This window comes from Anolis sagrei, chromosome 2 (assembly GCF_037176765.1).
Source record: "Anolis sagrei isolate rAnoSag1 chromosome 2, rAnoSag1.mat, whole genome shotgun sequence".
NCBI lineage: Eukaryota > Metazoa > Chordata > Lepidosauria > Squamata > Dactyloidae > Anolis > Anolis sagrei.
The window spans coordinates 273683743-273706605 of NC_090022.1; the positions used below are offsets into that span (position 1 = coordinate 273683743).

The 22863-nt window shown below is 40.9% G+C and overlaps 2 protein-coding genes across 2 annotated transcripts; both read left to right on the top strand.

Moving 5' to 3' along the window:
• Window positions 1–994: 994 nt before the first annotated feature.
• On the top strand, window positions 995–9743 carry MOCS2 (molybdenum cofactor synthesis 2). The gene is made up of 3 exons (XM_060761477.2): window positions 995–1112; window positions 7572–7693; window positions 9602–9743. Exons 1-3 carry the CDS (start codon window positions 1101–1103, stop codon window positions 9726–9728), a joined length of 261 nt encoding a protein of 86 aa, XP_060617460.2. The 5' UTR covers window positions 995–1100; the 3' UTR covers window positions 9729–9743.
• Window positions 9744–11146: 1403 nt separating this feature from the next.
• LOC132766979 (molybdopterin synthase catalytic subunit-like) lies at window positions 11147–17803 on the top strand. The gene is made up of 4 exons (XM_060761476.2): window positions 11147–11267; window positions 11881–12034; window positions 14988–15111; window positions 17100–17803. The coding sequence occupies exons 1-4, from the start codon at window positions 11147–11149 to the stop codon at window positions 17166–17168; spliced, it is 468 nt and encodes a 155-aa protein (XP_060617459.2). The 3' UTR covers window positions 17169–17803.
• Window positions 17804–22863: the final 5060 nt, after the last annotated feature.

A 22863-nucleotide genomic window follows, 5' to 3' on the forward strand; every position in this document is an offset into this window, starting at 1 on the left:
GTTCTAGACACTTAGGAAGTGTCTAAAGTGTGATCAAATACAAAAAAAATAAATAAATCTTGTTTGCTGTGTACTCAACTTGTTGTGTTTCAATTAATAATAATTATATAATCCAGTTCAAAGAAGGTAATCTGGACTTTGTATGGCAGTGTCTGTCTATGGTGCTTTGCCCAAAGTCCCCCAGTGGGTTCCCATGGCTCTTTGATCTCCTAGGTTGCCTCCAGAATCATAGAATAATAGAATCATAGAGTTGGAAGAGACCTCATGGGCCATCCAGTCCAACCCCCTGCCAAGAAGCAGGAATATTGCATTCAAATCACCCCTGACAGATGGCTATCCAGCCTCTGTTTAAAAGCTTTCAAAAAAGGAGCCTCTACCACACTCCAGGGCAGAGAGTTCCACTGCTGAACAGCTCTCACAGTTAGGAAATTCTTCCTAATGTTCAGATGGAATCTTCTTTCTTGTCGTATGAAGCCATTGTTACGCATCCTAGTCTCCAGGGCAGCAGAAAACAAGCTTGCTCCCTCCTCCCTGTTACTTCCTCTCACATACATAGCTATCATGTCTCCTTTCTGCCTTTTCTTCTTAAGGCTAAACATGCCCAGCTCTTTAAGCCACTCCTCATAGGACGTGTTCTCCAGTAACTTGATCATTTTAGTCGCTCTCCTCTGGGCACATTCCAGCTTGTCAATCTCTCTCTTCAATTATGGTGCCCTGAATTGGAGACAATATTCCAGGTGTGGTCTAACCAAGGCCGAATAGAGAGGTAGCACGACTTCCTCTCTACACTGCAAAATAGATGCAGTTTGGGCACTACTTTTCCCTGCCAGAGAGTGCTAGGGCCTCACCACACTCCAGCTCCCTGGATTCCCTTGCACTTCAGGCAAAGGGTCCAGCTACTTTTACTCCACACTGTAGATATAGATTGCACAAGGCTATGCTGTCCTGGGAGAAGCCTGCCCAGGGAGGCGGAGCTTTTGGGAAGGGCGGAGGGAAGAGGAGGCACTGCTTTGGGGACAGCTGCGCATGCGCAACGCGAGGCCTCGGCTGCAAAAGGAGTCCTGGGGTCGCCAATCCTGGCTGCTGCTGCTGCTGCGCCCATGAGCTGCGAGGTACGCAGGGCTTTCCTTTAGGTGCACCCACATGCAATCCAGAAAAGGCTATATAGGCCTTGCAGAACTACAACTCCCGTTGCACCTTTGCAGGCTGAAAGAGAGGAAAAGGGGGTGGGTGAAGGATCAGTATTGAAGGCCCTAAAAGCATATTTAGGCATTGCATGCTGGTTTCTATCACAAGGGTCTGCTCTGTAGAGTGAATGCAGTTGGACACCACTGTAAACCTCCAAAGCCCAGTGCTGTGGCATCATGGGAGTTGTAGTTTGGTGAGGCAAATCCTTCTAGAGCAGGCATGGGCAAACTTGGGCCCTCCAGGTGTTTTGGACTCCAACTCCCACAATTCCTAACAGCTTGGAGGGCCCAAGTTTGCCCATGCCTGCTCTACAGCTACAATTCCTTTAATTCCATAACACTAAATGCAGCCTAAGTGACCTTGAGTATCCAGTATCTGATCCCAGATTATCTGCTACTTATATACCGCCCTTCTCACCCCTAAGGGGACTCAGAGCAGTTTACAAGATATATATATATATATATATATATATATATATGTATATATATATACATACACACACACACACACACAATATATTATTAGCATAGTACAATATCACTATTAAATATTACTATATTACTATACCATTATATTGTAATATTATTAGTAATATTACATGTAATACAAATATATAATTATATATTAGTAGTAGTATATTGCATTATTATATGAACTGGTATAATCCAGTTTGAACCCAGATATTTTAGACTCTTATCCAACTGCCATGTACCTACTTCAAACTAGAAATAGGATTATGAGACAGTGTAAAAATGGGGCCCGAGTTTCACCGTCCCAGGGTGCATCTGCACTGAAGTATTAATGCAGTTTGTCCCCCTCCCCACTTTAGCTGTCAATATGTCTCAGTCCCCAGTAGTGCAGTGGGTTAAACCCCTGTGCTGGCAGGACTGAAGACCAACAGGTCGCTTGTTCAAATCCGGGGGGAGGTGGATGAGCTCCCTCTATCAGCTCCAGCTCCTCATGCAGGGACATGAGAGAAGCCTCCCAGAAGGATGATAAAACATCAAATCATCCGGGCATCCCCTGGACAATGTCCTTGCAGACTGCCAAATCTCTCAGAACAGGAGCGACTTGCAGTTTCTCAGGTCGCTCCTGACACACAAAAAAAAAGTGCTATGGAAAGCTTGATAGCCCGTATCACTATAACTCTCATGATTTCGTAGCATTGAGCCATGTCAGCAAAAGTGGGGGTCAAACTGAATCTCATAGTGTAGATCAGGCACAGGCAAACTTTGCCCCCCCCCCCTCCAGGTGTTTTGGACTTCAACTTCCACAATACCTAACAGCCGATAGATTTTTAGGAATTGTGGGAGTTGAAGTCCAAAACACCTGGAAGGTTGAAATTTGCTTATGCCTGGTGTAGATGCACTCTAAATGAAATGGCAGTGGGACACCAGCATGTCGTCAAAACTGTGGACTGAGCACCATTTGACACCACTTTAACCGCCATGGTTCAGTGTGATGGATGCACAGGAGTTGGATTTTGGTGAAACCCCAGCACTTTTGGACATAGAAAGATTAAAGCCTTTGTAAAACAACATCTCCCAGGATGGCATAACATTGAGCCATGGAAGTTAAAAGTGTCAAACTGTATTCATTCTGCAGTGCAGATACACTCATATGGGTTTTCACTTGCACTTGTGCTCAAGGCTGGGTTAAGCATGAAGCAGAATAAGCCCCTGTGCTTGAGGCCTGGAGGGAAGGTGGTGCCACAGTAGCTTCTCTTGCTAATTTTTCCATGGATCTTGTGAGTCAGGATTCACAAAAGCAGCTTCTGCAATAAATAAAAAACACCATTTGCTACTAGAGAAAGTAGAAAACTTTTCAAATATAAAATAGAAGTATAGGTTGGTGGTTCGAATTTGTGGAGCCGGGTGAGCTCCTGCTGTTAGCCCCAGCTTCTGCTAACCTAGCAGTTCGAAAACATGCAAATGTGAATAGATCAATAGATACCACTCTGGTGGGAAGGTAACAACACTCCATGACCTTGGAGGTGTCTACGGACAACGTCAGCTCTTTGGCTTAGAAATGGAGATGAGCATCACCCTCCAGAGCCTAATAATAATAATAATAATAATAATAATAATAATAATAATCTTTATTTGTACCCCGCCACCATCTCCCCAATGGGATCTCGGTGCGGTTTACGTGAGGCCAAGCCCAAAACAACAGTTACATAAAATAAAACCGAAAACGCAAATAGTGAGCAATAATAATGCAATTACATAAAACAAATGAAAACATAGCAATATAAGATTACAATAAGCACAATCACAGCTGAACAATAAGCTGAACACAACTAGACTTAATGCCAAGGGGAAACCTTGGAAGGAAGGGTGAAAGTAAATAGAGGGAGGGGAAAGAGAGAAGAAAGGAAGGAGAAAGAAAGGGAATGGAGGGAGGAAAAAGGGAAGGAAGGAAGAAAGGGAGTAAGAGAAGGGTGGAAGGAATGGTGGAAGTAAATAGAGGGAGGGAGGGGAAAGACAGAAGGAAGGAAGGAGAAAGAGGAAATGGAGGGAGGAAAGGGGGAAGGAAGGAAGGACGAAAGGACGAGAGAGAGGGAGGTAAAGGAAGGGAGGGAGGGAAGAAAAGAGAGAAGGAAGGAGGAATAGGATGTTGTGAGAGAGGAGGGCCTAAGAAAAGAGCCCAAGGGGCCGCATCTGGCCCCCAGGGCTGGGTTTGCCCATACCTAGATTATATTTTATAGACTTTCAAAAGACTTCAGTTTGCTGATATGAAACACACACATCTGTTCAAAAGCGATAAACGAAATCATTCTTGAACATCAGCACACTAATCAGAACTTAAGTTGCAACTGGATGGATAAAATATATCCAATGTGGGAAAGTACTCCACTGCTACATTTTCCCTTTTCCCTTCAAATTTAGCATCTATAAATAAACACATTTAAAACAGCTACAATGTTCAAAGTACTTTTTTTTCAATGCAGGTCTGTTATTAGGCAGTAAGCATGTCACATGTCTTCAGAGGCATAGGTTCTTCTATTACAAAATTGGTTTCATGTGATATCTAACACAATTGAGCCCTGTCTGAAGGAAGCTAATCTGAATTTGCTAGTTATCCTGGTAGAAAGTTGCATCTCCACTATAGAATTAATACAGTTTGATAGCTCTTGAACTGCCACAACTCTAAATGATGGCAGTTGTATTTCTGTGAGTCTTTAGCCTTCTCTGCCAAAGAGAGTTGGTGACAACTTTTGAGCATGATATTCTAACCAATTATGGATCCATCTATTGATGTTTCCATCTGCTCAATATTTTAAACAGTTACTAATCAAAGAATGATGGGGAAGCTTATAAAATGCTCTGCTTGTTGTTGTTTATTTGTTTAGTCGCTTCCGACTCTTCGTGACCTCATGGACCAGCCCACACCAGAGCTCCCTGTTGGCCGTCACCACCCCCAGGTCCTTCAGAGTCAAGCCAGTCATTTCAAGGACGCCACCCATCCATCTTGCCCTTGGTCGGCCCCTCTTCCTTTTTCCTTCCATTTCCCCAATCATCATTGTCTTCTCTAAGCTTTCCTGTCTTCTCATATGTGGCCAAAGTACTACATCTTTGCCTCTAATATCCTTCCCTGTAATGAGCAGTCAGGCTTTATTTCCTGGAGTATGGACTGGTTTGATCTTCTTGCAGTCTGAGGCACTCTCAGAATTTTTCTCTAATACCACAGTTCAAAAGCACCTATCTTCCTTTGCTCAGCCTTCCTTATGGTCCAGCTCTCACATCTGTAGGTGACTACGGGGAATACCATTGCTTTAACTGTACAGATCTTCATTGCCAGTGTGATGTCTCTACTCTTCACTATCTTATCAAGATTGGTCATTGCTCTCCTCCCAAGAAGTAAACGCCTTCTGATTTCCTGGCTGCAGTATGCGTCTGCAGTAATCATCACGCCTAGAAATACAAAGTCTGTCACTGCCTCCACGTTTTCTCCCTCTATTTCCCAGTAATCAATCAGTCTGGTTGCCAGAATCTTGGTTTTTGTGATGTTTAACTGCAACCCAGCTTTTGCACTTTCTTCTTTCACCTTGATTAGAAGACTCCTCAGCTCCTCCTTGCTTTCGGCCATCAAAGTGGTATCTTCTGCATATCTAAGGTTGTTAATGTTTCTTCCGGAAATTTTAACCCCAGCCTTGCATTCATCAAGTCCCACAGATTGCATGATGTGTTCTGCGTACTAATTGAATAGGTTGGGTGAGAGTATACAACGCTGCTGTACGCCTTTCCCAATCTTGAACCAGTCTGTTGTTCCATGGTCAGTTCTTACTGTTGTTACTTGGTCGTTATACAGATTCCTCAGGAAACAGACAAGGTAATTTGTTATGCTCTGCTAAGATTCAGATAAATGGTACTTGTATATCCAGCATCTAATAAACTAGCAAGCCTCCACCCCCCCCCCCCCATGTGTGTGTGTGTGTTTTTGTGTGTGTGTATGGTTAGTTTGGCAGTATTTTTTTGACAAACCCTAGCTAGGTCTTACTAATCACTGAACTGCAATGAGCTGACTTGTAAACAGACTTCTGTATAATCCGTTCAAAATTTTTCCTAGTATTGAGGTCAGGCTGACTGTTCTGTAGTTTCCTGGATCATCATTTTGAGCTTTTTTTTGTGATGAAAGGAGCAATGTTTGCTCGGGTCTGGCACTTAACCTGTTCTGCAAGATTTCTCAAAAATGATGGAAGTGGTTCTGCCAGTATGTCAGCAAGTTCCTTCTATGTTCTGGGATGCAGTTCATCTGGCTGTCTTTGTAGGTCTGAACTCATTTAGGTGTCTTCTGACTAACTCCTTATCAATCTTGATTTGCAACTCCGATTCCTTGCCAAGGGCTCTGCTGATTTGTGTTTTCTTGGGCGGAAAAAACTGAAGCAAAACAGATATAATTTACAATAGCAAAATAGTTTCAAACCATATTGAGATTAATGACGGTAATATATTTTAAAAAGCATACAACTATAGGCTTGGCCCCAAAATGGAAATCTTACGAAAAATGGAGGGTGGTGAAAGGCGAGTGCACTCCTAGACGCATTTTAAAAGAAGCTTTCAAGTTTTCAAAATGTATTTGTGTACTTAGGCAAGTCTTGCCAGGCCTGATTGGGTTGTTGTAGATTTTTTCGGGCTATATGGCAATCTCTCCTGACGTTTTGCCTGCATCTATGGCAAGCATCCTCAGAGGTAGTGAGGCCTAATTGTTTTATTTCATATGAGCATATTGTTAGTTTTGGTAAAAGGTTTGCTGACACCTGTTGAAGGCATTTTTTCTTTTTTATGGTGTAGGAGCTCATCCCATATTAGTTCTGCTGCTGGTACCAGATTTTCTGTTAAAGAAGTAATGTCCAAGAATGCATCTAATTTGTTAATCAATAATTGTACAGGCAGTCCCCAAGTTACAAACATATGACTTACAAATGACTCATAGTTAAGAAAGGAGGTGAGACAACAGAAAAGTGAGAAATCTACCCATCTGAATGGAAATTCACTACTGGAACAGTCATCATGGGGAAAAGGTGTCTCCACCGAAGCCTTATCACCAAGACTTGTTTCCATAACAAGCCAATTTTTTCACAATCCAATTCTCACAAGGACAGAAAGTAAGGTGAAATTTTCTGAACAGGACCACAGTCAGCAAAACAAATGCCACAGGGTCCTAACCCTTCTCAAGGCTACCCATAACATGTGTGTGTGTGTGTGTGTGTGTGTGGTTGGAGTTATACTTAAATAGGTAAGTCTTCCAACTTATAAACAAATTCAATTTAGAACAAACCTACAGAACCTATTTTGTTCCTACCTTGGGGGCTGCCTGTATATTTGTACTTGTCTTACTTGCAAATGCCAAATGTATATTTATCTGTTAAATATTGTTATTATCTATTTTATTTTATTAAGTATTATTTTAGCAAAACAACATCCCAACCTTTATCTCAGAACCCCAGGAAGGTTGTTGCTGCTGCTGTACTAGTAGTATAACTTTAGTAGTCAAGTAGTTCAACACATCTGGAAGGTGTCATTTTGGATAAAGCTGACTTTATCTTTGATTTCCTTTAAAAAAAACCTCCAGCTCAATCTATTCCTTTCAGCCTTGTTGATTTTATGGTGAGCTGTGAAACAGAATGGGACTTACTTCTGAGTAAATATGTATGTTGTTAAGTGCTTCTACCTTTGCTACCTAGAGGCCCAGCCAGACAGGACCCAAAATGCAGGGCCTGTCTGACTTTTACCGGAGACGTCTAATCAGTGCCTCCAGTGAAAGCGAATTAATTCGGGATGAAGCAGAAAAACCATTTTCCTCTGTGAACTCAAGTCTGACATATGTTATACAAACAATTAATTTTAATATTGTTCTAACTGGCATTTTTTAAAATACAGGTGGAAGTGTTGTACTTTGCAAGAAGTGCTGAGCTTGCCGGTGTCCGCACCGAAACCATTTCAGTGCCCCAACACATTACATCACTGCAACTGTGGGAAGAAATTGTGAAAAAGCATCCAAGGTACTCTGCTGTGGGATTGCAGCCTTAATATAATGCTTGTTGTTATTTACCATCAAGTTGCTTCTGATTAAAGGGAACCCAGTCACAGCAAGATTTGTAAAGGAGATTTGTCATTGACTTCATCTTAAGCTGCGAGTGTGACTCTGGTCACTCAGTGCATTTTCATGGCTGAACAGAGATTCAAATTTTGGCTTCCCAAAGTCCTAGTTCAACTCTCAAACCCATGCTTGGCTCTTATGCCAGAGTCTCTTATTAGTGTCAAGACATACAAAGTGTTGCCTGTGCATCATCTGAGGCACCTCAACCCTTTTTGTGACCTCTAGAATCCTCCCACCATGGCCTAAGTCTCTTCCCTCCCCCCATCAATCCAGGTAGCCTTTTTCTTCTCTAGCCACACCAAAGGAGCTGTATCAGTTGCTTCTATACTGTCAGAGAGGAAGTGACCCCATGTGCTGTGCCAGTGGTTTGAGGTTGTCCCCGCTTTCAATCCTATGTTCATATGTTTGTGTGTGCCTGTTTGGAGAAGTGGGAGATGTATGGTCCTCTGGCTACCTAAATGCCACCTCACTTCAACCTTGTTTTGTGACTCCCAAGTTCTGCAAAAGAACCTCCAAAGCCCTTGATACCTGGATCTTTTTTTTTTTTTGAACTGATCATTTTTGGCTTGGAATTGGTTAAAATTGTCTGCTCTGAAGAGATTAGATCAATTTAATCTCTTTTGTAAAAAAAAAAAAATACTTTTCTGCAAAACCTCTTTCTGTCTTGCTAAGGAGATAGTTCTCCTGTATTTCTTTGTAAGCCACGAGCCTCTTTTCAGACATGTAACACTTCCCCATCTCTAAACCTGTAGATGTATGTGTGGCGTTGGGCAGCCGATTATGTAGTTCCAAGTAGAGTTGGCCCTCCATATCCATGGGTTCTGCATAGATGAATTCAACCAAACATGACTCAAAATATTTTTGAAATTACCCAAAAGCATCCTTGATTTTTCCATGCACCAAACACTGTGTCAATGTCTAAGCATACTTTGCGGTAGCGTCTCACCATTTTAAAGATCGTCAGGCTGACTCCGACATTCATTTGAATTGTTCACCGTTTTATATAAAGAGATGTCATTGCATGATCTTCTGACATTCCTCTTGCAAGGACAGGAAAGGTCCACCATAATCAGAGTAAGCCTTTTTATTCTGAAAGCTAACAAGAAAAGAGCACATTTCCTGAAAGAAGAACCAGGAAAATAAGATTCTGATTGTAAATAGGTCAGCTGCTGTCCTCTCCTTTTTGCCTTGCCTTTCATTCGTGTTGTATTTTGATATGGTCATATGACTGGTCAAATTAAATTATTATTATTATTATTATTATTATTATTATTATTATTATTATTATCATCACCATCATTGCATATAATGGGACCTGAGTATCCCTGGATTTTGATATTCATCTGAGGTGGGGGTGTCCTGGAGCTAAAGCTCTTTGAGATAGCTTGTGAAGTGTCTCCTTGCTTCAGCTGGATGGTAAAAGATGAGCTCATAACATGTTTATAAAGAGGCATAATTAAATGACACTTTCCTTATTGTTGTTTGCTGTCAAGTCAGCATTGACATATGTGAATGAGAGATCTCCAGGAACTCATGTGTTTGAAAGATCTGCTTTGTATGTGATTTCCCTGCTTCTTGGCAGGGGGTTGGACTGGATGGCCCAGAAGGTTTCTTCTAACTCTATGATTCTATGCATTTATGTGGTTTCCTTTATTGAATCAAATTGTCTGTACTTCCCTATTTCTTACTGCCTCCCACTTGACTTCTGCAGAGAGCCATGACAACTCATGATATGTCCAAAAAAGATAGCATCAGTCCTTTTAGCTTCTAGTAATAATTGTTAATCTATATCCTAATGCTGTTCCTTTAGTCTTGCTGCTATACAGGACCAAGTGGTTTTTGCTGTCCGGCAGGAGTATGTGCTTCTTGGAGAACAGCTGCTAGACCTTCGCTCTGGGGACGAAGTTGCAATTATTCCTCCTATTAGTGGAGGTTAGACCTTGAAAAGGCATCCTCAGGTACATCATGGTTTTTTCTGAAACATTAATTGTGTTGACATATATATCATCGTAGTAGAATATTGGTACAGGTGCTACCTTGTAGGTGCCACCTAGAAAGCTAAGCAGGATCATTTCTGGTTAGTATTTGGATAGAAAACAGATATTGTAGACTGTGCAGGTTTACCATCCTTTTGTATTCAATATATACAAACTTTGTGTTATACACAACATAATTAAAAATACTGTGTGTAAAATTATCTCGAAGCTATGTGTATAAGATGTATATGAAACATCTATGAATTTTGTATTTAAACTTGGCTCACATCTCCAGGATATCTCTGTACAGGCAGTCCCCAGGTTACATGCAGGATAGGTTCTGTAGGTTCATTCTTAAGTTGAATCGGTATGTAAGTTGGAATGGGTACTTTTTTCAGTAGTAACTAGAGCCATTTTTTTAGGTTTAATCCCGGTGACACAGTGTATTAAACCACTAAGCTGCTGAACTTGTTGACTGAAAGGTAGCAGGTTTAAATCCGAGGAATGGCATGAGCTACCGCTGTTAGCCCCAGTTTCTGCCAACCTAACTGTTTAAAAACATGCAAATGTGATAAGATCAATAGGTACCACTCTGGCGGGAAGGTGGTGGCGCTCCATGCAGTCATGTCGACCACATGACCTTGGAGGTGTCTATGGACAGTGCTGGCTCTTAGGCTTAGAAATGGAGATTAACACCAACCCCCAGAGTCAGATACGACTGGACTTAATGTCAAGGGGAAACTTTTACCTTTACATAATCTGTGTTTTCCTGTTATTGTTTCCATGAGAATACAAAATTTTCAAAAGCCAGTTGTTACAGGAACAGAAAGTGAGGTGAAATATTCTGAACAGAGGCATAGACAACCAGGGAAAGGGGGGCTAGGAACAAGGGGTGAGGTAACCACTTTCTAGGGGCTATCAACTAGCTCTGTTGCCTTTTCTCCCAAGCCAAGTTGAAAGGAGAGGGAGGCTGGGAACAGGCTCCTTCTTCCTTCACCGCCAGTTGTGACTGTGGAGGAAGAGCAAGAGAGACTGGCTTTAAGCCCCTCATCGTTCCTCCCCAGCCAAGCTGGAGGCCTGTTGCTAGCATCCCTTGCTCTTCGCCAGGAGCCTTGGCTGGGAAAGAAAGGTGAGGGAGCATTGCTGCTCCCAGAGGCTGGCTGCTCTGTTCCTTTCTCCCAACCATTGGAATATGACATGGCATGTCTTGTCAAACTGATCTGAACATTTTCTTAAAAATGTATGCCATATTCATGAAATGAACGTGTTGGTGGTTGTATATGATTGATTGATCATACACTGTTCAATCCCCTGTCATCTAGAAAACAATCTCATTAAGTGTAGTAATAATTATATTGTTTATTGTTTCTAGGGGCATCATGAATGAAAATGAGGATGAGCCCAAGGACATAATTAAACTGAACTGTGAGAAGCTCTCAGCAGATGAAATATCAGCACTGGTGATTTCTCCTTGTTGCGGGGCTGTGTCTTTATTTATAGGTAGAGTTTATTCATATAGTTTGAATCTCTTTGTATAAGAGTAAAACTAATGAATATTTAAATTGTCCTATAGAAATGTAAACAGTGGCAGACAGAAAGATGTAGTCTATAAGAGGATTGAGTGGAACAAGGGAGAAGCATTTATTACAGTTGTCCTTTTCTAAATTGCAAATATGAGAATAGTTGCTTTAAAATTAAAGGTGGGTTGGCTCTGGGATCATACATGTCACAATTGCCTGGGGAAGACTGAGGGAAGTCAAGGGGCAAAAATAGGAGTCTCATATTCTACATGTGGCCCAAGGACATGTTCTTTGGTCCCCATTATCAACCCACTTCCCTCATAATAATTATATTCTCCTGTTTTGGAGTTTGGAAACACTTTCAAAAGTGCAGGGCAGGGGGTTAGACTAGATTTAGTTCTATCCTTCCCTCGGAACATATGTTTAATCATAAAGCAGTTGTTCCTCCCCAATCACTTACGAGTCCTCATCTGAGAATCTTTATCTAAGAACTACTTATAACTTGCCTGCTGATAAACAGCTTAAAATCATACACTTCAGTCTCATCTTTTCATATGTCATATGTGCAAATTGAACATGTTCTTCCATTTCAGGCACCACCAGAAACAATTTCGAAGGGAGAAAGGTGATACAGTTAGATTATGAAGCATATGCACCCATGGCAGAAGCGGAATTAAAGAAAATATGTGCAGATATTAGGTTGAAATGGCCTTCCGTGAAACATATAGCAATACATCATAGACTGGGGTATGTGTGACCAATATCCTGCTTTGTTTTTGGACAGGGTGTGATTTCAGATTTAGATTTTTTAAAACCCAGATAGTTCCCTTTGTTGGGATGAAGGAATGTAGGAAACTATACTAGTGGCTTGTTAGCAGCTTGTTATACTATCCTTATATTGCCAACTCTGACCTGCAGCAACTTTCCAGGGTCTTAGGCAAAGATCTTTCCTAGAATTTGGGAAGTTATTCCAGAATGTCCCTGGAAGCATTTCCAGTTGGTTGTTTTTCCAACTGGAAATGCTTCCAGGGACATTCTGGAATAGCTTCCTTTTCATCATTGCCCATGGGAAGTCCTTCTTTTGTATAATCCACTGAGTTCTTCTGGGAGGCGTCTACTCCAGTAAAGCTAAAACCTGAGTAGCAACTGTCACCCAGAGGACCTTTTAATCGGCTGCCACAAGACCACAGAATGACCTGCCAGAAGAGCTCTGACAGCTAAATCAGCTGTCAGAATTCAAGACTCAACTGAAGACCTATTTCTTCTGGGAGGCCTACCAAATCAATTTTAAACTGCATTTTATTGCTATCGGTGTCAGTGTGTGTTTTAATATATGCTTTTTAGTGGTGTTGGATTATTTGTTTAAACCATGTTTTAGCCTACCTCGAGCCACAAGGAGAGGTGAATAACATATTGTTGTTGTTGTTGTTGTTATTATTATTATTAATAATAATAATAAAATTATATGTGTGCATGTGCCTTCAAACCACTATTGACCTCTGATGACATCATGAATTTCATAGGATCTTAGAGGCAGTTTTGCTAATTCCTTCCCCTGAAATATAGCCTACTGCATCTGGTATTCATTAATTATCTCCATCCAAGTACTAACAGGGGCTGATCTGCTGAGCTTCTAAAGTCAACCTGTTTTTAGAGTATTTTCCCACGTTACCCAAGTATGTATTAAATCGGCTATTTCAAGAGTTAAATAAGCATCTTCTTCATACAAGGAAGAATGAAAGGATCATACTAGATCACTATTTTTTTTGCAGAAGCATTCCCTCCAAGAGGCAAAAAGGCCTGTGTCTCACAGCATGTTCACCTACTTACTTTGCACTTAATGTACTTCAGTTTTTTACTATATATTAGAAGATAAACATGGACTTAATGTAGATACATGATTACTGCCTGCCTGAGAAAGTCCCATTTGAGGCGTGTGTGTGTGTGTGTGTGTGTGTATGGTGAGGGGAGGGGATAGATTAAGTGTAGTGAATACAGTCTCTTCGATATCTAGGTTTAACTGGAGATGAGAAATAGTTGGCACATGATTACAATTGTTCATGTGAAATACTAGTAGAGAATTAGGGAGGGAGGTAAGGTTTTGAAAGGCTCTGTTGTTCAAGAGAATGGGTGGAAGTACTTACATGAAGAAGCTGTGCAGGCCACAAAGCTGAGATGAAGGATTTAACCCTGAGGAAAAGAATATGAGGGGAGCAGGGCAGGCTGCTGATTTCATTGTTTGATACAAGTTTTGCTCATTTCATTTGATGCTTAGATAGAGTAATTAATAGACTTGTGCATTTGAGGGAAACCTTGTCCCATTTCATGTCCCAGCTTTCGTTGGGGCCCCTGATCCATTTTTTGTAAGCCTTCTGAAATTGGGATGGTTGTTTTCTGTTCTTTCATTTCAGGGCCTGAAAATCGGGCCATTTTGGGGGGGGGGGGGCTTCCCAATCACTGGCTCCCCTTTGCTGCATGCATTCTTCTTACCTTGCACCTGCTGTTTCTACTCTTAAAGTAAGAGGCACTCGGCTGTGGCACTGGCAGGCATGCACGCTTTGTAAGCCCACCTGCACACCCCGCCACATAGGCACTCTCCTGAAAAGAGAGAGCATGCCTGCCAGCACTCTAGAGTAAGATGTGCTCAGCTGCAGGCACACTCAGGGCCTGCCTGCCTGCATGCCCTGTACACTTTCTGAGAGTGCATGTATGGCGGGGCATGCAGGCAGACTCAGAGCGCACCTGCAGCTGAGCTCCAGGCCTGCCTGCATGTCCCCAGCACACATGCCCCATCACACTCTCCAAGAGTGCGTGTGGCAGGGCGTGCAGGCAGGCCCAGAGTGTGCCTGCAGCTGATCTCCAGGCCTGCTTGCCTACACGCCCTGCCACACATGCACTCTCCAAGGCAAGGATGCAAGTTCGGATGCACATGAGAGCAGGCGTTTGTGTTGAGCAGATTTTCATGCTTCTGAAGAAACGGAAGACATGAAAGAAATGGTAGGAACGAATTTCGTGCACATGCCTAGTAACTAAGCTGGAGTTGTCAGAAGATCTAAGCAGTATTCATTTCTTGGCTTACCATGTGGCAGCTTGCTCAGAGCTCTTAACTAAGGAATGGAACAAGAATCAAATTCAGTAAAACACATCCATATACAAATAGAAGAAGTAACAGGTAGCTTCCATATCAGTGGGTAGATTATTTGCTCCATTTTAATTGAGTTATTTAAGGTCCTGAATCTGTTTTGAGGATAATGTGTATGTAGTGCCTTGCTTTGAAGTTCAGACTAAAACCTAGAGTGTATTTAATGTTCCGTGAGCATAGATGTCACAAACAACTACTACTTAGTTACTTGGAGGCCTTTTTCTGTGCTACCTTTGTTGACACATTCTGAGCTGGGGACACCAATTGCCCAGGTCTGATCTTATTATTATCCAATCAAGTTGTTGATGTTCTTGTTGTTGCACGTAATCGCGGTCTCTAGTTTCTCTTAATTTGTTTTGCTGTTGAATTGTACTTTTGCAAAGAATAACAGGGAGACATGCAGCTTCTATATAATTTAACGTTCTCAGAACGTGACCTCTCTGCCTTTGTATATCTGTGGAGTGGTTAGCTAAAAGAACATTTATTTTGTTCTCTCAAGATTAAGCTAATATGGATAAAAGCAGCAACCTAATGCCACTTTCCCACTTTTCTCTGTAGTTCGGTCCCCATTAGTGAAGCAAGTGTGATGGTAGCAATCTCTTCCCCTCACAGAACAGAATCTCTCGAGGCCGTCCAGTATTGTATCAATACTTTGAAAGCAACCGTGCCTATCTGGAAAAAGGTACGTGTGTCTCAGTCCGCTTGTTTTCAAACGAAAGGACAGTCAGTGATGTTTGTACCAGGTCAGTTTTCTAGGGCAATTTGCAGAAGAGGGAAATGTTTCTTGAGGCGATGCTAGGAGTTTAATCCACTAAAAACAAGTTCAGCAAACACATGTTCAATAGAGCTGTATATAAATAGACACATGTGTTTGCCACATGTTTCTGTACTTTCTAAAAATAGCAATACATTGACCAGAATCCTGATGTGGGTTTATGCAGATACAAATGCTGTTAATCAGGTGTAAGTGATTTGCAATTTTGAATTGTTTAATTTTTTTTACTGATTTTAATGCTCTTTTTTGACTTGTTGAATTGTTTGATTCACTTTGGTCTGTTTCGGTATTTTTTACTGTTATATATTATTTAAATTAGTTACACTTGTTGCATGCTGTCCTGAGATCATATGACACAGGGCTTCTTAAACATTTCCCACCCATGACCCCTTTCCACCTAATGCATGACCTTGGTATATTGGCATATAAAATAGTTTAAAAATCAAACATTTACTGAAAATAAGCTAGCATTTACAAGGCTTGCTAAACAGAATAATTTTCCTTTTTGTGAAGTACAGCCGAAGCATTTTCTGCAATGTGTAAATACTGCACATTGTTGCTAACAGATTTGAGTAAAATTCTATGTGGCATTTTATTGTTGCCAATTTTTTCATGACCCCAACATTGAGCTAAGGGGACCCCATTTAGGGTCAGGAGCCACAATTTAAGAAGCTGTGATATGACATAGGATTGAATGTAAGTATTGACTGAGGCCTTCTTATCTGGAAATCCAAAAATTGAAATACTCAAATCTTTTTTTCCCTGCCAGCTTCCCACTTCTGCCTTTGGGGAAAGAGGGCTGGTTATACTGTATGTCCAGGACACACTGAGTTTTTCCTCAGTGAAATGAGGAAATACAACAGAGAAGAGGGAAAGGAGGAGGACTTCCAGATGTTACTCTAGTTATCAGTACCCTTTCCACCCTCATAGCTGGGAAGGGAGGGAAATGCACAATTGGATCCAGCTGCCCCAGACTTGATGTCCCCCCCCTTCCCGGGGGTGGGCTGCATGGGTGCTGCTCCTGCTTATCCATGGGTCTCCTGTCTCCCTTCTCAAGTTGTAACTGCTATCTTTAGTTTGGGTGTTGCAAAGATCTGGTTGCTTGCCCAGTTCACACTATGCTTCCCGTCTACCCAGCCAGTGGGGCAGGCACCCTGGTAATAGACTCCAAGTGCAAGCAGAGAGTCCTTGTGATCTGTTGGCCACCACTTGCATCCAACCAAGAGAGAATGAAACAGATGCATTGAAGTGAAGGTGCAAATTGATTTTAGCTTCCTTTCCTACCTTCGAGGGCTGTGGCAGTGTGTCAGGATACACCTGGAGTTTCCCTCCCTCCCTGGCTTTGAGGGCTACTTTGATAAAAAGGTGGAACGTGTGCTGATAGGCAGGAAAGCATCTGGGATGTTTGCATTTTATAGTAACCCTGTGTGAGCAGAACCATGGGAATCAGAGTATTCCCCTATCAGATTTCTCACAATGATGGAGTAACAGTTCCTTGAGAAAAAACTGGACATATGACACCCCACAACCCTCTGCTACGTATATGTAAGTACGGTATTCCAACGTCCTCTCCCCCTCCCCCCAGTCTGAAAGCTAAAATTGAAAGTCACCCAGCAGAACTATCAACTGAAAGATTTCAATTGATACTTCTGCTTGGAGAGTCTTCAGTGTGGTCCCAGCCTCTATCCATAGTCATATTTGCAGAATTCTGAAAATCAGTGCTATAATATGGGACCCTGCTGAATGAGCAGAAGGGAAAGAGGGAAGATCCCTAAAATGCCATTTCAGATACTTCTTATTACTATTCTTTTGTTCCCAGAAAACTTTGTATGTCTCACTACTTTTGTGTAAGTAGTTCTCCAGTAATTCTCATCCATTATACTTCTTGATTGCAGGAGGTATATGAAGATGATTCCTCCTGGAAGGGAAATAAGGAGTGTTTTTGGACGAAGACGGAAAAATGAAACTCTGCCACAAGCTTCATTGTAATTACCTGATGTTTCAAAACAATGTGGACAGGAGCTCCATTTGAGCCATACTTCCACTTTATTTGACTAACATGAAGCATTTGCAAAGTAACTGCCCGAGTTTCTGCAATGTACTTACATTTTTTTTCCTTTTTTCTCTCTGCTCTAATGAACTTTGAACCTAGTGCTGGAATTTTTGCAAAGCTGTGCAGCCTGCACCTGTGATGAATCCTGGAAATTCGTCATCACCTATGAAGTCTTTTGTATTTTCACAATAGTTGAAATTTTGGACTGGTTACATGAATTCTATCCAGTCAAATAATCTTTTGTACTTCAATGTACAGCACAAATTTCATCATGTAATATCTACATTGAATCATCACAATAGGCCATGGTCTAATGCTGGTTTCCCTAAGGCCTGGGGATTTAGTTTCTGTCATGGCCAGGAGCAATGGTTCTACCTGTTGACTTACCCCTGATTTTCACTGTGGTGTTTACACAAGCCAGCTTCAGAATTCCATGGGTGAAGTTGGCTTGGAATAAACAAAATAGTTAGCAATAGTCACTGTTTGTGGTGTTTGGGTAACAAGACAAGTGCCGACCAATAAAATATGGATGCAAAACTTTCATAACTGCTCTTTGCTTGGGGAAGAGGGCTAGGCTTGTTCATATGAAGTGCAAGTTCAGCCGTTTGTCTGTACAAGCATGTCTGTGTGAATGCACACAAAGTGTCAATAGCATATCAGCATTCTTACATTGTTGAAATCTCATGGCCTTGCCCCCCATCCTGCTCCTTGCTCATTGTTGAAAACTGGGAGGGAGGGAGGGAGGAGAAAGCAGTGAGGCTCTCTCTCTCCCCCACTCTTGGCTGCCCCACTGAGAAGGGTGTGGACCTTAGAAAACTATAACTCCCAGGATTGCATAGTATGGAGCTGTGATATTTAAAGTGGGTTCCAAAAGCATTCATTCCATAGTGCAAATGCACTAAGAGAAGGGTACAGACCTTGGGAAACTATAACTCCCAGGACTGCACAGCATGAGACATTACATAATAATAATAATAATAATAATAATTATTATTATTATTATTATTATTATTATTATTATTCTGTCCTGGCTTTCCCATGCAACAAAAGGCGCAGACATATCACAGAAGGAAGGAAAGGAAAGGAAAGGCTGTTTTTTTAAAAAAAGAAATTGTTCTGTAAAAAAGTAAAAATTTGGTGAGCAATAGGTAATGCTTTCCCTAACAAGGGTACTTTTGGCTCCTCCCATAATTTCCCCTCCCACAAATTGGTGAAACGTTTCATTGTTAACCTGGAAGTAACTAATGCCATCACATTACAGAAATGGCCAAACATCCAAAAGATTTCAAAACATCCACTTCCCCACCACCTCATGAAACGTTTCAAAAGAATACTGGCTCTCATGTTTAAAATACACAAAGAATGCTGTATCCTACACTTGAAGCCAAACTAATATGATGACAAGAGGGTTTCCCGGATTTTAAGTGTAGCACTCAGTAGAATTTAGTAAATGTGATGAAGTGGTTAGTATATTTTTCCTTCCTTTGAAAATCAGGCTCCAAAGAGGTACCATTGAGCTAGCATGAACATGAATGTAGCACATGGAGAGGATTAATCTTTTTTCTTCTGTGTACCATTCATCCCCATATGTGTTTATCCCCATTAGGGCATATGAGAGCCTGTGGCAGAGCTTGTAGAAATAAAATGTTTTTGGATTACATCTCCCTAATCCCCCAGATGGCACTACTGGCATCATATTAGTTTGGGATGCTTGGAGCTGTAGTCCAAAAGGATAATGCTTCCAAGATCTGGAACCCTCCAGAAAGATTAGAATCTAATCCCTACCAACAGAGCCATGGTATATTAACTTCCTTGCATTTATACAATTTATTTCAGATTTTCTCTCTTACGCTTCTGATCCATCTGCATCAGTCAAAGCTGTTTGTAACAATTTATTATCACCATACAAAGCAACTTCTGCACTCTAAAGTGGCGGTTTGTCTTACCTTTGGTTTAATCAAAATGATAACAATGTTTGTGCTTCTATGAGTAATATTTTTTGTTTCGGTGAACTAAGGCTGATCTACTAGCAAACCTGGAACACATTTTGTTTTGGTTTGCTAGTAAACTAAAGCTGCAATAAAGTCAGAAACAGAAATAAAAACTTCAGTTGTTTCAGCACTGACAGAAAAAATGAGGATAGAAGGGTGCACAAAAAGTTTTGGGTTTGTTTCTTCAACAGCAAACCGCAATTCGGCCTCTGGTTTTAAGTGGAGTAAATGGATTTTATTTTTATTTTTATTTTTATTTTAAAAAAGACAGTAAAGCGCTCAACACAATTATAGCACCATGGTTCCATTTCAACCACTGTGGTTTCATTGTATAGAATCCTGAGATTTGTAGCTTATGTATTAAAAATTCTCAGCCAGAGACCTGTAGTTTCCCACCAAATTTACAGATGTCCACAGGGAGATGCCATATAAATTTAAAACAAAATTATAGCACTTTTTCATGTCAAAAGCGACTTGAGAAACTAAGTTGCTTTTGGTGTGAGAGAATTGGCTGTCTGCAAGGACGTTTCCCAGGGGACGCTATGATGTTTTGAGATTTTACATCTTTGTGAGAGGCTTCTTTCATGTCCCCTCATAGGGAGCTGGAACTGACAGAGGGAGCTCATCCATGTTGTCTCCGGAGTCGAACCTCTGACCTATCGGTCTTCAGTCCTGTTGGCACAAGAGGGGGCTCCTATTATAGTGATATAAGCATGTAGTGTGAAAGGGTCATGGGCAGTGGTTCAATGCTTTTTTGGAATCTTATCTAGATAGATGTCAACCTTTCAGAGAGCCAGCTTGTTCTAGTAATTGGAATGCTGGACTAGGATCATGGTAAAACAGCATGAAACCCCTTGGGCAAGTCACACTCTATTCAGCTTAGAGGAAGGGAATGGCAAAACTTATCCAAGAAAATCCTATGATACAGCTGGCCATAAATCAGAGCTGGCTTAAAGGCACAGAACACTCATCTCTTTGTTTAATTTTCTCTATTAAATAATATAATTCAGATGTATTTAATGTATCTGAGTATGCCTTTCAGTTTTCTGCCTCAACTTTGTTTGTACAGGTGATGAAAGGACAATCCTTTTTTATGTCAACCTTTGCTCCAAATACATGACGATAAATGTGTGGTTTTATAATATTTTAATACAGTAAATGATTTTTTTAACCTCTGATACACTATCATGTTGATTCTTTCCGAAGCTAAATGATAATACATGTACTTGCCTGATGAAAGAAATTATTTACTACAGTAAATTACAGGAGTTTTACATAGATCCTATGATTTGAACCCATAACTCCTAGTCCTCAATTCCAGGGCAGCAGAAAACAAGCCTGCTCCCTCCTTATGACATCCCTTCACATATTTATATGTAGCTATCATGTCTCTTCTCAAACTTCCCTTCTACAGGCTAAATATACCCAGCTCCTCACAGGGCATTTTCGTCACCCTCCTCTGGACACCTTCCAGCTTAGGTCTTTCATTTATCTGTACAAGCATACCTCATTTCACAAGGCCAATGATGGTGAAGCGTCTTTTTTTTATAGTCTTTTAATCCTTCCTGCCCCCCAGCTTTCCTATTTCTTCTGACTAACTGGACATTTTAGAGCCGTCATAGGCATTGGCATGGTGGTAAAGGAAGACTAGTGAAACACAGATTGTGTGTGGTCTGGGTTCCTTTTCCCGAAAGAAAATCATTATCTTGGTTATAGTTGACAATATGAGTAACTTGTTTCCATATTTTTGTCGGCATCAGTAACTTTCCATCTTAATATCAGCTAATAAGGTTCCTGGTTTTCTTTTCCACCCATTGTGGAGCAGCCAGTATAACCTTTATTGGTTACATTTTCAGAGACAGAGTTTGTAATGTTTATTATTGTAAACATGTTTTCTTTGAAGACTTTTACCATTTGTTGTTCTTTATTAGGTTTCAATTACTTGGTAATTGAGAACTCATTGTAAAGTTTGTTTTGTCTTTAGCTGTGTATTAAGAGTTTTGCAAAGATAGTTTGCATACTTTCTCTGACTTGTTTGGTTTCTTTTTGGTAAATATACATTGTAATCTCTCAATTAGTCTGCTACTACATTTAGCAACTACTGGCGTCTGCAGATCTATGTGTATCTTTATGTTTATTATCTGTCGTCTTGTTTTCCCTTTGTAACTGCACTAGAACAGTTACAACTTTTTCCACTTGCAACCCTATTCTACCTGGGATTTTTTTGTTTACTTATATAGGCAACAGAAACTCTGGCATGGGAATAGCCATTCAGGTTCTAGTTTAGGACAATGTCATTTGTCTTATTGTGGCTGTGGTTGAAGCAGAGTGTTCAGGGATGGAGCTTTTGATTTCCATTAAATATCAAGACTGCCCAAAACTTATGTTGAGCTGAATACAAGTAAAGAACGATAAGAAGGGAGTAAAATTCCTTTGGTGATAAATATAAATACCCTGATGTTGTTATCCAACAGTCTACTAGTTAAGTTAGTCCCAAAGGGCTAGCCCAGGCATGGGTGAACTTCAGCCCTCCAGGTGTTTTGGACGTCAACTCCCACAATTCCCAAGTGCCAACAGGCAGGCACAGGTTAGACTGATATTCCCAAAGCAATGGAAACAGCCAAGGTGGAAGCAGGACAAATGCTGTATTGAATAGAATAAACTGAGGTGCTTTTGGTAATGTCTGAAGATACCACTTGGATGGCCATTCATGATTATTAGTGAAACTTTAGACTCAAGAAATCTGTGTAAATATATATTACCTGAAACTTCAGTGTTACTCCTCAGTGATTTTACAGGCCTGATGGTTTTGTTTGATCCAGTATTTCTGTTAATGTGACTTGTGCAACACTTGACCCATTTTTTAATTTCCAAAGCCCTCTAGCTAGTGATTTGTTTCTTCCCTGAAATTTGCAGGGTGGGGACGGAGATGAAGACAAAAGATCCACTTTGGACTCTATCCATTCCTGTCTTTGAATATACCCACTGTGGATTTCTTGGCAAATGACTTCTGACTGAATGTTGCCAACAGAAAACACGGTCTAGCTTGTCCCTGATTTAAATCACACATTGATTTGATTTACCTGGTATTATCTTTCTGTATCAAGGACTGCCATGGTTGGATGCAGTGAATCCTTCTCCTTTGTTCACCATTGCTAGTCTGTCTTCCTCCTTTTTTCCTCTATTTCCTTCAAGCATGAAATGAAGCTGAGAGCCATGTGCTACCCTAATGCAAAGCCACTCCTGCATTAAAGTGCTGGAGGACCTAGAGATTCCTAAAAAGAACCTATGAATCAAATCTGCCAAAGGTAACCTGCAATGTGGAGGGTCAACTGTGCTTAATTTAGTAGCTGATGCGGGATTCTGAGCAATTTTTCTTCCTACACTACTAGGAATAGACAGTAGAGGTCAGTGGAAGTGCTACTGTCAAAACAAACTCATGGGCAAAACATATACTTTCTATACTTACTTAAAAATTACAAAGTTGTGGTGACTTTTAAAAGTTTCCATAGTTAAACTGTCAATGGTGCTTGGTTCCATAGCAACTCAAAGAAATATTGTGTGTAAAAGAAAATGTTCAGCTGGCATAAGGAAATGTACCAGACAGATGTGAAA

What these genes read in the sequence shown, in the direction of transcription:
- MOCS2 (XM_060761477.2), top strand. An exon ending in ATTGTGAAAAAGCATCCAAG is followed by an intron (nt 7,694 to 9,601) that starts GTACTCTGCTGT and finishes CTGTTCCTTTAG; the next exon opens with TCTTGCTGCTATACAGGACC.
- LOC132766979 (XM_060761476.2), top strand. Translation starts at nt 11,147, where the DNA reads ATGAATGAAAATGAGGATGAGCCCAAGGACATAATTAAACTGAACTGT. An exon ending in GGCTGTGTCTTTATTTATAG is followed by an intron (nt 11,268 to 11,880) that starts GTAGAGTTTATT and finishes CTTCCATTTCAG; the next exon opens with GCACCACCAGAAACAATTTC. An exon ending in GCAATACATCATAGACTGGG is followed by an intron (nt 12,035 to 14,987) that starts GTATGTGTGACC and finishes TTTTCTCTGTAG; the next exon opens with TTCGGTCCCCATTAGTGAAG.